Source organism: Apteryx rowi, unplaced genomic scaffold (genome assembly GCF_003343035.1).
Source record: "Apteryx rowi isolate R43461 unplaced genomic scaffold, aptRow1 scaffold_523, whole genome shotgun sequence".
Classification (NCBI taxonomy): domain Eukaryota; kingdom Metazoa; phylum Chordata; class Aves; order Apterygiformes; family Apterygidae; genus Apteryx; species Apteryx rowi.
The window spans coordinates 249,720-267,540 of record NW_020450787.1 but is presented as its reverse complement, the minus strand read 5'-3'; the positions used below and the strand labels follow the sequence as shown (position 1 = coordinate 267,540).

General features: G+C 37.7%; 1 protein-coding gene across 4 annotated transcripts in view; it reads left to right on the top strand.

Annotated features, from left to right (window-relative positions):
- Positions 1-17,821, top strand: part of MYT1L (myelin transcription factor 1 like) — a 131,341-nt gene that overhangs the window by 111,925 nt on the left and 1,595 nt on the right. For 3 of the 4 annotated variants that reach the window (XM_026080499.1, XM_026080497.1, XM_026080496.1), the window contains exons 17-18: positions 11,851-11,942; positions 13,743-13,846. In XM_026080499.1, the coding sequence (XP_025936284.1) occupies positions 11,851-11,942; positions 13,743-13,846 (196 nt within the window). Of the gene's footprint in view, positions 1-11,850; positions 11,943-13,742; positions 13,853-17,821 lie in introns of all 4 variants that reach the window. The other variant, XM_026080498.1, reaches the window with a different exon arrangement.

Below are 17,821 nucleotides of genomic sequence, written 5' to 3'. Positions count from 1 at the left end.
CTCCCAAACTCCCAAAGCATCCAGGAGATGACAACTATTAGGAAATACAGATGTATATTTAGATTTTTATGTGAGGATCCTATTTCTTGTGAAATATGCTTTGCTAGAAGTAGACTTTGCCTCAAAATCCTGTGTTGTTGACCTCAACTCTGGAAGGGAAGGCTTGCAAGTGCCAGCTACTGTCAGATCCCCTGATGCTAGGGCCATGATTTGAGCCTGTGTCCAAAGAATGATACCTCACCGCAGGGGTTTTTAAGGGGAAGGTGTTTGACTGTTTACAGAGAGCCAAAGGAGTAGTAGCTCTATAATCCTGACATTTCACAACTCCAAACATCTGCTAGTGGCTGCCAAATCACTCCTAAATTATTGTAGAGCTTTGAAGCTGTTTGTGTATCTGAAGTCACACCCACTCTTCCCAACAGCATTCCTCAGCTTAAACCTTTAAATAAGCAAAAATACGTAGCACTGTTTCAGTAAAAGAGGCTTTTAGAAATGAGATATGCAGTTACAAAGGGCATTGCCCTTTTGCAGCAGCAGACCATGAGAGAAGGGTCTATGAGGAGGCTAAGGGCATCTAAGGGTGGAAAGTGTGGGAGGGAAGCAACTCGTGTGAAGCTGGAGCTGGACAGGAGGGGCAGTGGCAGCCCAGAAGAAAAATGCTCAGGAGGGATGAGAAAGATGATAAATGCCCCTTGCCAACTAACTGAAACTGAGAAGCACTCAGATGATTCTTATTTTTAAGCTTTGTACTTAGACTTGCAACCTCTGTTATTTGAACAAAATCAGTCCTGCAGAGTCTTGGACCTGGCCTTTGTCTTGCTGCAATATTGTATGACACCTCTAGATAAGAGAGCAGGACTTAAGTTACCTTAAATTGCCTGAGATACTAAATGTCAGCTACTCCTTTCAGTTCCTGGAGAAATGAAAGTGCCCGGAATTTAGGTGGGGGTAATTAGTTCCTAGCAGGAGTTGGCTCTTTGGCAGGATAAGAAGCTTATTTGAAACAAAAGCTGAAATGTTAAAAAATGTTTTCTGATATTTGCTAATAAATACAGAGAAGAAAAATTAGAAACTTTTTTAAACAACTGAAAATATAATCTGCAGATATATCAGATCTAACACACGTTTCACTATGGACTAATGCAACATAAGGACATCAGAAGATGCATACTAATGTATCCACAATGCAAAAAATAAGAAATGTCATAATAAAAGACCTTGTGTAAAAGCAAAAAAAAAAAAAAAAAAAAAAAAAAAAAAAAAAAAAAAAAATCCAAAAAAAAAAAAAAAAAAAAAAAAAAAAAAAAAAACCTTGTGTAAAAAAAAAAAAAAAAAAAAAAAAAAAGAAAAAGAATTGTGAGCATCCTTTAAAACACAACTAATCCAAATTCCTGGATGAATTCTCAGGATATTCTAAAGTGGCAAAACATCATGCTTATGAGGAATATAAATGTCCAACAATAATATCTGAAGGGAACTAAAGTTTAAAAAATGCTTAAGTATGGTGTTCCTATGCAATGTTGAAGATAACACTGAAAATGGTAAAAACTTTCCAGAAAAGACTTTTTTCATGTTCTTGCATCTTTCCTTCCATTCATATATTTATGAAACTTAAGTACAATTAAGCTCCGTATGTATAAGAAGATTTTAAAATGCAACTTCATTAAATTATTTGATTGCATCTACTTCTAGCCAAGCCTCTTGTCAAGTCAAATACTTTCCTTTGTTTTATTTATTTGCTACTGTAGTTTGTGAAAGAGAGTGCCACATTTAAGTCAACATTAATTCACTCTTAACTCTCATTGTTTCAATTTTTCCCCTTGTAGGTTTCTTAAAGCTGTTTTTTAATCTGCCTGACCACTTTGGCTGCCACTGATTTATTTTGCTGCTTTCTGCCTTTTATTTTCTCCTAGAAGTTCTAGGTTGCAACTCATCAGGAGAAAGTCATGCAGTATTAAGAGTATAGAAGAACTAACAAAACTCACTGCGTTTGACAATAATTACAACGGACTACTGATAAGTGTCACGGTGACATTATTGAAAGATAAGAGAAATGCAAATATACTGACAGATTTCCAAGAAGGAAAGTTGAGAAATATGACAATTAAATATTTACAGATATAAAGAAAAGAGCTATTAAACTGCACAACATGACAGTCTGATCCAGATTTCTATTCATTAGCTATTAAAGCAGACTCTAAGGCTAAGCTGGGCAATAAAGTGGGCCCAGGGACATTCTCTGACCCAGAGGCGCAGTGTCTTGTGTCTGTACATCCATGTCCATACAAAGACATGTCTAAACTGTCTTTGGGAACAGTGGATAATGCTACCCTCCAAAACAGTGCCCACAGGTTGTGTGGCAGAATGATAGTTGGCCTGAGCCAGAATCATACTGTAGCTGTGCTAATAGTTGAACACACCAGTGCTTGGGGCTGTGTCCAGGCCCTGTTTAGTTTGTAGATATAGTTTCTGGAGTCATAACCAACGATCTATGAAGTGGATCTTCTGGTACAATGGATTTTTTGCTCTATGATCAGTTTAGACACAGAGTTTAGTGTGCATATATAAGCTGTAGGGAGAAGTGTCTTTCTAAATTCCTTTTCAACACCTCTCTCCTTTTGTCCTCTTCCCCTCTTATTGCACCTATGCTGGCTTCTCTTACATGGTGTCTCCTGCTCAGTCTCTCATTCTTCCTTCTGTGCTTACGAGTCCTCAGCATTTGAGTCAAGTAGCTTCTCCTGAGCCCTGCCAAACAAGACAGTCTCACCAGTCTTGCTTCTAGCTAGCACCCATCTGCTCCGGGCCCTGCATTCATGAGAGGGACTGAGGGCTGAGGAGGGTCTGGAGTGCACCCGTTTGCTGTACACACAAATTACACCGAGAATTTTGCAGCCAAACACTAACACACGTCAACTGAGCATGTTCAAATGACAGTCTGGCAAAGGTTTACACCTCAGCCAAATCTACATTCATTTTCATGAGGACAGCAAGATGTATCTCTAAACCCAGAACAAAACCTCATGAAATACCAAGTTTTGCTCCAAATCAGGGACAGTTAGAGATACTTACAGGATTATTTTTGTCCCCTCACTATGGTCAAAACACTGTATAGTATACAAATATATTCTGAGAAATGGAGATTTGTTTCCATAATGCTCAGAAAATCTGAGCCTGAGGCAGACACCTAGCATGACAAATTCCAGCCAGATCAGTTAAAATCTGGCAAAAGTCACAAGCAACTAAATGCAGAGCCTGATCGTTGAAAGAGTTAGGCCCTTTAACTGTGGGTAGTTCTGCCAGCTCTTTTCATTATGATCTGAAGTAGGATGAAATGACATTTTAATCAAATGTACAGTCTATTAAATGGAAAGACTCCTGATGGAGAGCTAATCTAAAAGGATTTAAGAGGTTTACTTACCTTGGGGAAAGCAAGGAGAAAATAACGTGAAATACACATTAGAAAAAGCAGACTGCACAACATAAATAAGAAAAATAGTTTTACTGAGCAGACCTGATAAACAGCAGCAGACAGTAATTTGTATGTGCGTTTGCAGTGTGACATCCCCATGATTTTAGGCACTTGGCAGAAGCTTTCTGGTTATAAGCCTGGTTATCCTCATTTCAGATGTAAACCATAAAAAAAAAAAAGCCGAGATCACTGGATGGCTTTTTAGATTTCAGGTAGGATGAATTGTCCTCCAGAAGTACCTCTCTCCACTGTCAATAGAAATGCCTAGAGTGCCTGTGCTTCATTTTAAGCGTCTGAAGTTAGCTGAGCACTGGTGAGCACTGGGCAAGTGACTGAACAGGTCACTTGAAATTTTTAGTTGCCAAAGAGCGCTAATCAGAGGTATGTAGCTAGAGATACACCTTACATATGTATACATGAGGATGTCTCAGCCTCTCTGTAGTTCACAATGCTATTCGTTCGCCTGACTGGTAAGTCCACTGGTCTTCAGGTCAGTGTTCTGCTGACCTGAAGGACCTGTTCTGCTGKGTGCGGTCACAGAGCGGGAGAGGCAGCAACCATTGCAGTGAGCAGCACTGTGCCCCCAGCCAGGGGCTCTGGTCACTGGCACCCTCTAGTACACCCTCCTTCCCTGCACCGTGGTGCTAGGGCCACCTGCGTAGCACATAACGTGCTGCAATGCCTTCTGACTCGCCAGAGAAGAAATGAGGGATTTTTGAGCAGTTATTGCACCATTGGGCAAGAGACAAAAGCCCTTTCCCTATTAATGGATGATACAGGTCAAAGCTCCTTAACAGTGTCTTAAGGAGTCCACCCACAGAGCCCTTTTGCTGACTAAGCAACTTTAATTAGCAAAATATGATGTAAATTTGCCACAGGACTACTGTGCACAACTGAAGGGCAACCTGGCAGTGTTCTTAAAATTCTTATGTTTCAAAATTAATTAATCCTTTTTCTGTTGTATATTCATGCCTCAGGGGGTTTCCTTTCAAATTGAGTCTGCTCTCAGAGCTTTTTCGTCTCAGCTTGGCAATGTTTACTGTTCTGCATAATTTCTATTTTTGTTTTCCTCACCTGTTTACTTCATTATTTTGTTTTGAGGATAAGACATACTTATGTTATAACAGTATTTTACCTTTTAAGTCTTTAGTAAACAACCGAGTACCCTCTCTGCTTGTGGATATCATGACCTTTCACTCTATAGGTACCTGTCCATTTGATGCTTGACTGACCAGATTTTAATGCTGCTTTAACCATCCCCCTCCAAAATCAGAAATGTGGTTCATTACTGAAAGTCTCTCTAAAACAATGATCATATGACATTAAAAAGGTCATGAAAAATGTATGACTTTACCTTCTGTTTTAATTAAAATGGCTGTATTTCTTTTGTGGTCTCTTGGGTAGTGTTTCGCACTGATTCTGGAACCAATACAAAGATTTATTTAAACAGAATCAAATCTCAGCTACTTTTCTTAACAACTTTGGAAAGCAGCTTGGATTAGGAGCTGCCAGTTTCCATGTTACATCAAGCTTTTAGATTTTTTAGCTTTTTTTTTTCCTCATGATTGAAAATTTAAGTAAAATATAATTTTCTTCTACACAGACATTCAGGTGTGAATTACAAATGCACCACAAAAAAGGGGGGGGGGGGAAGCTTACACAAAGCTTATAAAGAACATTGGTATTTAGCCATGGAAAAACATCTAAAAAGGGCTACATTAATCAGAAATTATTATTTTTCAACAAAGAATTCTGAAATGGAGCTGAACTGGAGATTTCTTCCAACACAGCACAAAGGCAACCAGGGTTGTGTGGCTGGTGGGGAGAAGGAGAGATTCTGAGAGTCGCAGCAGTCTCCTTGCAAACCCCTCCACTGCTAACACTCCTGGCCAGGTAGCCTTCCCCTTTGCTGCACAGTGCCAGCAAGAATCTGGGGAAAAGCCAGTCACCCTTGAACATAAATAAAACTGAGTGCTGGGCCAGGGAGGGTGCCTTTTATCTCTGCTGGAGCTGTGCATAAAGCAATTCATCCTTTAAGGCATGTAGCAGAACTCACTCATGGGAATAAGGAAACCACTAAAGCTGATACTCTTCAACATGGAAAAATGAGTGGATTATGGAGTGGTTCATGGATTTAATATTAAACCAAGGAAAGGGCCACTTTGATCGTTGAGTCTGATCTCTTAACTTGAACTTCAAACAGTATCATTAACAGAAGCTTAGACTTAAGAGTAAGGTTTGTCCATTAACAAAATAAAACAGTAGTTTTCACTCTGATCTGTACTTCCCTGAATATCAAAAGGATTTACATCTGGGGCTTTTTGGGGGGTCTGTCTCTAGTAAATAGAGGTCCCTTGAATATATAGTCATCTCTAATTCATCACTCTAGTTTGCAGAAGATGCTATTTTTAATAAACAGGAAAAGTGTTTCATTTTCTAAAGTTTTTGAAAAATCACTGTGGTAGTGAATCTGGCCTATGTTTATAAAGTTAGCCCTCAGGAGCGCTTTTCTGGTACTCCAGACTGAGGCACTGGTTTCTTTTCTTTCTTTTCTTTCTTTTCTTTCTTTTCTTTCTTTTCTTTTGTTTCTTTGTTTTCTTTCTCTTCTTTCTTTCTTTCTTTCTCTGTAAACTTCAGTACTTCCCACTGTAAATATAAAAGTTGCATTTTATTTGACATTTCTCCCCTCCTTTCCCACATCTCTACTTTCCTTTTTCGGAAATGTTTTCTTCACTTGAGAATCCTAGTACAGTTCCTTCAGCTTCAAGAGGGATCAGACTATATCTGTCTGCTGAGGAAAAAAAAAAAAAGTTAAATAGCACACACCTGGAATCTGCATAACCAAAATCAGTCACCCAAGCAATTACTCCGCTTGATCAGCAATCCTCCATTCAGGTGGCCTGTCTTGTTTTGCATCCCTGAAGATAGTGCAGTCACACTCTTGAAGTGGTTCAGGCTTTTAGACTTTCTTTTCTATAAACTCAATTTCATAGTAAATGTGCACTAACCTACTCTGCTCCTTTCAAACTTTTTTTACAGTAATTTTCCTTTTATTTAGGGACCAATTTTACCTTATTTCTTAAATCCACTAAATATATGGCTAGACATAGGTTGTAGTAATCTAACCAAAGTCCTAAACAAGGAAGAAAGAAAATTCATTATTCATATTATGTTCAATTCTAACAGATGCAAACTCCATATACACTTTATCCTAATCTGTGCATACAGTCTTCTGTGTACCATTTAGATGACTGGGTTTCTGTTAGTCAGTGCTCTTCAGGGAATTTAGGATAAGATGTAGGTTTACATATGAGTGGAGCTTATTTGTAAGTAGAGTTTATAGGGCTACTTGTATTTTACCTCTTTAATCTGTTCTCTGCATGCCTCCATTTATAAAGTTTTCCCGAAAAAAGAAGTCTCATTAATGCAGGTTGAACTTTCGTGGTTTAAAACCTGGTCGCCTCTTCTACCTGTCAATCCTACAGTCATAGTCACCTTTTCTACCTCTTAATCCTACAGGCATACACTCACAAATGTCTTCTGCATTGACAGTGCCATTCCCTGCAAAGCAAAGCTGCATGAGTAGCTCACAGCCATGCACCTCTCCATTTAGCACCCAAGCCCAACAAAAGCAGTTTTACAATATGAATGATGTGTTATGATGTATCCAGCTAACAAGCAAAAACTGCAACCTCAAATTTTAGTACATGCGTGCTTCACAGGAGGCTTGCAGGAACTGACCCTAGATTACTTTAATCTAGCAGTTTAATTCATTTTTCATAGTATTTTGTAAATTCTGACAGAGGTTGGAGGCTTTAAAGAATGATGTGCCAAGATTGCACTTTTCTTTCTCAAAGAAGAGATTAAGCCTGACAGTAGAAATCCAGTAAGACCCAAGAGACATGCATTGCAAAGAGACACGGTGCTGATGAGCAGCTAATGGTTGATACTTCGTCTCTGTGGCAGCAGCAGTTCACAGCTCCTGCTTAATCAGGAATTCAGAAGGAATTAGGAGCTGGGTATTGGTGCTTTTCGCAGCCCACCTAAAATGCTGTAGCTTCCAGCCCAGTAGCATCCACAGTCTGACATTGATAAATGATGCCTCAGTATGTTTATACTGTATTTATTGCAGCAGTACCCCCAGCAATGCTATTAGAAAACCTTATTCATTTTTTATTATGAAAAGAATACTACACTATGTTTATGTTTTCTTTTGCATGATTTCTCATCTGTGTAAGAATAATGGCAGTAGCAAGTGAGATAACTGTGATTAATTTTACTAGTTCTTTGCTAGAATGAACAAGAGGTAGATTTCTGTGTTTGTGTAAAAGTCAGTGTAAGATTTATCAGACATTAAAAAATAAAAAATAAGCAGAAGTGGGATTACACGCTAATTCCACTTGTAATAGAAGATGTATAACATAGGCATCAATTGTAAAGGCTTTAAACTTGATGTGAGGATAAGTATTATCCTTACTGAAACTACAAAATGGTCTGCTAGCGTGTTTCTCTTGCTCTTTTTGATTTTTGCGATACTCAAAGCATGTTTTGCTTAACTCTTAGAGCACTGAAGTGGATTTCACTCATATTTATTTCAATCCCCGTATTTATTTCAGACAAAATCTTAATAAATTGGAGAAAAATAAACTCATACCTGCTCTTCTTTGTCCAGCATTACTCCTGTGTCTCCTATCCCCAGCCTTCTAGAAATCTAGAGCCCCTCCCAGTTCCAGAGGGATATCAAGTTCAAGCTTTTTGGTAAGCTTTATACCTCATTGAGGTTCAGCCTCTGTACAACAGCCCACTTCTGGCACAGTGTTGACTTAGCTGTAGTCCTCATCTTCCCTTACCTTATGACCTGCCTTCTTTTGGCTGTTCTCAGCTTAGAGCAAGTATTTACCTTTAGGAAAAGTAAGTATGCTGGAGAAGATAGCAGAGAAGAGGTAGAATTTCCTAGCAGAGCAGGAGCTAATCCTGAAAGCCCTAATTTACTTTTTAAATGATTTTAAATATTTTTAGGTAGCTTAATTAACATCAGAGCTGGACAAAGAGGATGCATATTTCTGTCTTACCAGTTTCTGAAGAATTTAGCCACTCACATTTAAATAAACTTCACTAGAACTCAATCCTCTAATTTAGGTTACTAACTTAGGCACTGCTTCACTGAAATTATAAGTGCCTAGCTAGCTATAAGTGAGCTAATCCACTTTAAATACAGTATGTGACCAATGGAGAGATAGATTTGCTGGCAAAGATCTGCAGAGGAAAGTGATGTGGTCTGGTGTAGATATCTTCCCCTATGTTGAATTTGGTACATCTGGAAGTTAAGAATCTCTCTTACCTTGAGCAAAACCACAGGAAAAGTTAGCAGCTTCTATTCATGCATGTCAGAACTCTGCCTGACCCTCTTCTTGGGGCAGTCATGTAATGGGCTGGTGGTAGTCATAGTGGTGCATGGCACATATGGTAAAGCCAAGAGTGTAAGGGTCAGGAAGGACAAAAGAGGAAACTTGGCTCTAGTCTAGTGATTTGGGCGTACAGTTGAAAGGAAAGCCCTTTTGGTSGAATCCCTCCTCTCTCAAATATCTGTAAATTGCATTACATCACCAGTGAATAAAAGCAAAACCAGTCTGGCCACAGAAACCTTCTGCATCACTAGTAGGCCTGCAAGTAGGCAGCCCTTCATCTCTTCTCCCACATGCCCCATGACTCATCAGGGTGTGAGCAGTTCCAGAAAAGGGTAGAAATTTCACACATATCAGTTCTCCATCAATTGCTGCAGCAAGGACCCAGGACCCAGATCTTCCTATTTCCAGTTTAGGAACAGGAGACCTGATGCCAGTAAGCCCGAACTGCAGCAGCGCTGTAGTTGTTATGTAAGTGCCTATCCTTACAACAGATATCTTTCCAATGGAGACAACACGGGCCACAGACTGTTGCTAACAGGCAGCTAGAATATGGCCACACAGTTTTGAAGAGTAAGAAAGCTTAATAGTGTGGATRCAGGCCGTAGTGTGCCAGCGGCCTCAGGATCAGAGCATGATTGGAAGCACTGAATACACTAGTACAGAGGTAACCTTCCAGACAAGCTAGGAAGATATCTACAGGGTTAAGCAGTCCTGAAAACTAGGTGTGCATAGCCATAGCCTGGGAATGAGATGGTTTTTAGGCACCAAAGTTGGAATGCAGGCACACTGAATCTTGCAGTAAAATCATAATCCTTGTGATTGTGTTTTTCTTTGTTTCATTATTCTTTTGCACTTTCAGGTGCACAGTTCTAGCATCCTGATCTCATGTTGGTCTGTTTAGGGTTTGAATACCATATTTATGGACTATATTGAGGGATAATTTTATTTTGCAGGATGGCCTAGGTTGTTGTCTGTCAAGACCTTCAGAGAGGAAAAGGCTGAGGACCATGTACACTAACAAACTTATTATAATGTCCACTGATGCTAACTCCTAAAGAAGAGTGAAGACAAAATAAGAGGAAATTAATTAAATCAATTAAAATGATGCAAAAATGAAGTCAATTAAATGATGCAGAAACTTTGCATATCCTGATGTCTTTCATTCTTTTCCCTGTGTCACAGTTTTTTTTCCCCCCAAATGCCTAATCCTGCTTAATCTTCCTCAAGACTCTTTCACACTTCAAGAAGATAGTTGTATTGTGCTACACATGTAATGTGAGAGAAACCCTGTGTTGAAAAGTTTATACAGAGGACAAACAGTGAGAATAAAGAAGATTATAAAGTTTTTTGTTTAAGGTCGCACAGTGAGTTTGTAGCAGAGCTTGGAACAATCCCCTGACATTCTACTGCCTAGGCTAAAGTGAAAAGCTACTAGGTCATGCTATTTCTTCATAGTAGTAGTGTTGTTTTATTATGTATCTTCTCAATAACAGAGCTGGATAAAATTTTGAACACTGAATTTATTGCTGGGGAAAATAATTTTATTTTTTGGAAATTTTGCTGGGAAAAATATCCTTTTTTGGACTGCTGCACTTAATAAAGCAATCAGTGTGAGAAATTCAAATATCTGAAGTTCAGTATAAACCATTGCAATCATCTAGTTTAATTTACATAACGTAAGCTGTGGACTTCAGTTGGCAATGATTCCGTCAAGATTGCTAAATGTATTATACTTAAATTTGAACACTTTATTTAGCAGGCAGTTAGGTCTTTACCTAAAGAAATGCTTTTAAGGTAAGAAATAATATATCTCAAAAACTCGTTCTACATTGCAGAGAATTTATTTAAGAGCACTAGCTTTGAATTTGATTTAAACAATTAAAAATAGTAAAAAAAAAAAAAAAAAGGGGCTCCCTTGGATCTGAAAAGGAAATACAAATGTTACAGTATGCCATGAGATAAGTATAACATGCTGTTCAGTTTCAATGGTTATGAAATCTTGAACATTGAAGTAATATGGAATTGTTTAGCAGGTTTCAAAATTTCCTTCCCTACTCAGAAGAAGAAGATAGTATTCCATCTGGAAATTAGATTGAATATATTTTTCCTCTTACTTATGGTAATGCAACTGCATTAAAGATGTGATTTTGAAAAAGGAGATAGTTTGGTGTATACAATTACTTATAAAATAGCACTGTCTGATAATTAACTTTATTTTTACAGTAAAGCCTGCTAAGACTACATTCACTATCAAACTGTTTCAAATGATGTAATGCCTAATATTTTGGCAACGTAAGAGACCTGAGAGATAACTGAGTCTACATCCATAGGGATAACAAATATACATTATAAGAGAGATATATCTCCCATCATGGCAAGGTCAGATTTTTATGGGAATGACTTTTCTTAGGCTTAAACAAAAGACCAACACAATGTTATTGCCTATTTAAGAAACAATTTAGAAAAGGGCAATTTAGCCAGCTTAGTAAGTGATATTCACAAGGAGAAGCGTAGTTTATAAGGGTTAGAAATTTGGATGTGAGAGCTACCTCATGCCTCCTTCTCTCAGCATTCAGTTCTGTGTTTGGACATACGAATTCAAAAGAATGAGAATTCGAAGTGGGGACATGTAAATTCAAAAGGGAATATTTACACAGTTACTGCTTTTAAGAGATAGCTTTTTAATAAGAGCACCGCATCTTTATGAAGTTTGGCTGTTGTTCCCTGCTTTATGCTTTTACAAGATATGTCTGACTTTAATATTACTCATCTATATGAAAAGAATTTAGATGGAAGAATAAAATAATGTAATCACTACTGGTAAGTAAGTCCTTCTTTCTCAAACTAACACACTCTTCCAGTGCCAGGCAGTGAGGATAAACTTCATCTCTGATACTGTTTTTATAATAGTTTTGGATTACAGATTTATTTTCAATGACCTATCATAATTAACAGGCTCTTTACTGTTCACAGTTTATCAGGATGCCCCAGAGCCACTTCAGCTATGAAGAAAGCAAAGCTGTCTGGAGAACAAATGCTAACAATAAAGCAGCGGGCCAGTAATGGTAAATTTTTAATCATTACCTTTCTAAATATTACTTCTTTGTAAGATAAAATTATCCTTGCTGTACATTTTTTTTCTACATGTGTAAGTCTTCTTTGTATAAACAATGAATTCACTGTCAGTAGAGTTGAAACTGATTTTTTTGCTGTGGAAATCAGCCAGCAGTGGAGTGGGTCAGGTTGGTCTGTGTTATGCCTACATAAATCTAAAACCCTCTAAAATATTTCAAAATAGAATATACTGCTATAATTTTATGCTTCTTATCTCATTCATCAAGGTGGATAGTTGGTCTTATATTGCTGCAGGATTCAGAAGAGAAAAGACTTGCTTGCAGAGGTGCTGAGTCCTCGTGAGCTCCCTTAATTCATTTTGAGCTGTAGTTCTGTAACCTTTGGCAGATGTAGATGGCCTTGTGCCATTTAATCTGCAATCCTTCCTGGGAACCTTCAGTTGCAGGGGAGATGATGAAAGTAATTTAGATGAAATTCAGAATCATAGCCTGGTATCTGAAGTGCAATTAAAGCAAATTGTAGGTGCTGCAGTTCAAATAAGTGCCACAAAAGTCTTGTCCGGGAGGTACCTAAGTCCTAAGTTTTCTGGGAAAACTTTGCCTAAAGATATTGCCTAAATGCCTAAAGATGCTGCCCTCTTAACTCCAGTCAGTATCTGTTGGAGTTTACTGTATTTGAGAGCCCCAAAGCATTTACAGAAAATGCTTTGTTCAACACTTAGGGTGGAAGCTGTTGTAACCCACATGGAGAGCACAGCTGGAGAAATAAGTTTGGGCTGGCTTTGTTCAATAGCTGGTATCCAGAGAGTGGAGATCTGGGTTTAATTTTCTCTGTAACCAGAAAGTATTGAAGTCTATGTCTGCCATACCTGAAAAGAATACCTGAAGGAGTAGCATACAGACATTCTCAGTGGTTAGGAGGACACATGGCATCCTTCATGTTACAGTTATGCACTGTGCAAAAAGGCGTGCAAGATTCACAGCAGAATAAGCAAGTGCGAGCATGCATCCTGTAGCAGTAGGAGTTAAGACCTCGACTGTAGGGAAAGCAGGTCTATTTCATCCTAGGGCTATTTAATGTTCTTTTATAGTAATTAAATGAACAAATAAATAAAACCAGCAGTTTATTCCTGTCTGAATCCTTAGAGAGATAAATACCTTTAAAATTTTGTTCCCTAAATGCTTGTTATAAAAACTCAGAAATCACTCTGATTTTGCAAATTTTCCCATATATCATTATATAATAACACCCTTCTGAACCATAGAATTACTAAAAGAAACAGCAGAATCACAGTGGATCCCAGGGCATCAATGAAATTTCTCTGTGTTGGGAAAAATTTCTTCTAAATTAGGTTAAAATGATTTTGACAACGCTGTGATATGAAGAGATTAGCACATTACGATATTTTCTTTTCCTTCAGAAGGTCTATGTATGGACAAAATCTTTCAATAAGTTACATATGACAGTGGAGCAGAATTCACTGCTGCAGGTGCATTTCTAATAATGCAAAGTTAAAATCAGCACATATAAAGAAAAAGCTGTGTCTTATCACTCCTCCTGCCATTTCCATCACTCTCACGGGAAAATTACTGTAATTCTTAAAAGAAAAGTGGTGGGAAAGACATTGTTTTAACTTCAAAAGAAAAGTTTGATGAAACTTAGTGTTTTATTTTTTACTTTAGTACTTTTACTTGAATTAAATTTAATTTCAATATGGAAATAATTCATTTGATGAACTCTGATTTAAAGCTTAATTATTTTAACACGTCTGTTATTTTTATATCACATAGGTATAGAAAATGATGAAGAAATTAAACAGTTAGATGAAGAAATCAAGGAACTAAATGAATCCAACTCCCAGATGGAAGCTGATATGATTAAACTCAGAACTCAGGTAACAGTTTTATGAAGCCCTAAATCAGCTCCTTTTTATACATGATTGAYTAGAAGAAATATAGGAAATATATTGTTCTTTTTCATATTTCTTACATATTATGTTTTATATCTCTGATTTGCCATTTATAGAGTCAGAAAACAATATCCATGGTGCATTTTCCACATCAGTTGCCACCATGAAAAAAAAAACATTAACAAAATATATTTTCTGAAATAATGACAAAAGCATGACCTGTTATGATCATCTTTGTATTTTTCCTTGATGAGGATAGATATATACCTTCTTAATAGCAATTAAGCTGTTAGGTGAGACCATGGTCATTTACATAAGTTACAACATGAAGGAGCCCAGATGAAGAACATCTTGCCAGGGTTGTGTTACAGAGGAAATGTAGATAGGGAAGTGAACACTTGTTACACTTCACTTCATCACACTAAGTGCAGCCCTTAGCAGCAATAGGAGAGTACTACTCACTGGTTCTCAGAACTAGCTTAATCCGTTTTACGTTCTACATAAATCTGTTGAAAAAAAGGGGAAAAAAGCCACTAGAATATTAATTAAAACCTCATCTTATTGTCATTCTTGACCAGTCCTAAAACTAGATGGAAAAGGCAAAGGAAGGAAATTAATTGAATTCTTTCCCTGCCATTTTCCAATGTCCAGCATATGGTGCTTTTTTCTTCCCGTGATTTGAGCACAGAAAAGAATAGTGAGATTTACCACAGTTCTCACCATTCATCAGCCTTTAAGTCCCACAGTCATAATCATAAAATGCCCATTGATCTTGATGAAGGCAATCAGAGCTAACCGCTCCTTGTTTCTTCTTTGTCTGCTGCTTGCAGAGAAAAGTGCCCTTTCCATTGTCCTCCTCCTCTTGTATCCTCATAAATAAATGATAGGATCTTGCCCTTCAGCTAGGGTTTTCTTTGAATTCTGAATCTTAGCCAAATTGATGTTGAAACTTCACTTTTATTGTGTGCCTGTCTTCAGGGTTCTGTTGTCATTATTTGACCTTTATAGGATTTGACTTATTTTTTACCCAATTCTGTGAGGTGACCGAGCGTAACTGTAGGGTAATGAGAACACAGTCTGCCAAAATGTAAGACAAGCAGACTAGTTAGTGGCAGGACAACTTAACATATTTGCTTTGGTAGGATTTGGTCCTAAGTTTTGAAGCTGGCACTTTCCAGTCTGACTGATGTTTTCTTTTGCTTAATACAATGCTATAGGTGCTATCCACATAAACATTGATTTAGCTGAGTTTTTTAAAAATGCCAACCAGTTTGGCAGTTTCATATACATTAGGTAAATCTCCCCCCAGCTGTTGGTAACCTTCTGTATTTATTATTTTATTTTTGGCCAGATGAATAAAAAAAGAAACAGGGCCATAATAACACTACTCACAGGCATAAAACATGCATGGAGTTTCAGGGATTTAGCTAGGAGTTTTAGATCAAAACTTGATCTGAAATGAGTACAGAAGCCATACTTCAGTGATCTCAGTTCTCAGATCCAGTTCTCAGATCTCCTCACCCCTCAGCTCTACCTAAACCAATGTTGACAGATGCCTGTCTAACCTGTTCTTTAATGCCCACAACACCGGATTCCACAACTTTCCTAGGCAGTCCGTTCTAATGCTTACCTATTCTTATCCGATTAACTACTGGTGCCTAGCAGAAAATCCCAGCTGAATCAAACTTCACAAAAATTCAAGGGCCTCAGTTTTAAGTTAGTACACTTCCCTGAAGATAGGCAGTTTACATTTCCAACACGTAGACCATTACATCATAGTTATTATCAATCCGTTAAGAGGATCAAAGTCAACACTCCCCGTTCTTTGCAAAAATAAAGTTATATTAAACAAAACAAAACGTTTGCTGATGCACCTTCAGAAAATCATTGTGTGGCCTAATTTTCAATAAAATTTCATACTTGGGTAATATGCAACGGGAAAGTAGAAGTATTTCTATGAACAGTGGAACTAGGAAAAGTCTCATTGTAAATGGATTTATGTCCTGTGGATGAAAAGAGCCAGTGAAAGCTTTTCCTACAACAGGGACTGCCTTCCATGTAGAATATCTTATATTTAATACAGTATGAACTCATGCTGCAGCCTTTTTACATCAAATTTGTCAGAACTTATTTTTTCTTATAAGTTTGTTTAAAACTAACAGGCAGATCCAAAAGTATGAGAGGGGGAGAGACATAAAGGACCAAGAGGGAAAGAAAAATCTGCAAATAATTGCATGTATCATACAAGCAACAGACTATCCTGTCTTGAGAACAGATACATTTGAACATTCTCTAGTTTTAGGGTAAAATGCTGTGAGGAAAATTCCAGCTACTAGGTAAATAAATACAATAATTAAGAATGCCAGTTATTGATCTTAGGATTCTTTCAGAGGATGATTACTTGAAATTGTGCAATACACTGATCACCTGCAACTGTATTTTCAAATAGTCAGCATCTTACATGACATGGCCCAAGAAAAAAAAATCAGGTAGCAGTTCTCAACTAGCTAAAAAATCTATGAAATGTCAGTCCTATTTAAGTTACTGTGACACAGGAGCACTATACTGTACTGAACTGGGCTGTTATTGATATCAGGCTCTTCACTTTGGTCTGTAATATAAGAACAGTTTTTAGGATAAATATCGCAGCACGGCTGACTTTAGCTAGCACCTGTGAAAGATGTTTTGCAGTTGTGTACGGAATTGCTCTTGGGAGCTGAATTCCAAACAGCCCTCTCTCCTCCCTGAACGTATGTTTAGAACATGTATCTGATCTGTTCTTTGACATACACAAATTGAAAGCATAACAAAAGAGGAGGATGTGTTCCATTCCCAGCGCTGAATATTTTTGCCTATTCTAACATCTTGTAGAAATAGCTCAAAATCAATTAATTGTGACAAAACCAAGCCCCTATGATACTGACAGCTTGGATTAGCTGCTACATAAACATCTGTAGTCAAAGTCAGAGCTACTTAGAGATTGTTTTATATGGCCACATCACTTGTCAAAGTTACTTCTATCAACTAATGGGCTGTATTTCCAAAAGCAGACCAAAACTTTGAGTCCAGAGTAAAATAAACTTGAGGCATCTAATGACCTGATTGTGCCAGTGTTTTCTTGACATGTACTGACCCTGGTCAAATAATCGCAGAAGAACCTTTTCCCCTTCTGCCTGCTATTACCGCACAAACCTGCAACCTTCCATTCAACATTTAATTCTATCAATTCTTTCTACAGTTCATTGTCTGAGCCAAATTAGAAATGGATAAAGCTCATTTTGAGATTTTAAAACCTTGTATTCTTTGGCATTATTTCGTCTTCTGTGGCTTCATTTTCCGTCCTTTTGCCAATGTACATTTTAACCTAAACACACGAACACACACGGTACACTTTGTAATAGCTGTTAACAGTTGTCATCCAGTGTGGAAACTAAGGACAGATCTGGAGGGGAAAGTGTAGATGGACATGAATAAGTTCTGCATGCGCTCTCAATGGGTTGGACATAAGCCAGTGCTCATCTGAAATCCTAATAGCTTTATTATCCCAATGTCTGCACAAGCCTCAGTAAGTTGTCTCTCAGCAATGTTTATTAGTTCAAGCGCGGCACCGCACAAAGCTGGAGCTAACTTGTGTCTGGTCACCTGGGAGCACAGGCAGACCATACTCTCAGTTGTCTTCTCCCATACATGTAGTCATGCCCCAAATGCCCACTTCCCTGGCTACACACAAATTTTCTTCAGTTCCTTCAAAGTTCTTTCTATTTTTTAGAATACATTCAGAATTTGTGCATACAGTACAGTAATATGCAATTCTTCAGCTTTCATCAACAACCCTGTGAATTTGCACAGAATCAAGTTATAATTACAAAGAACTAAACACTGATAGCCAGGAGCTGTGCACACTTAGCTAACAAGATATATATTGCAGAAAATACAATAAATTACATGACCTACTGTCTG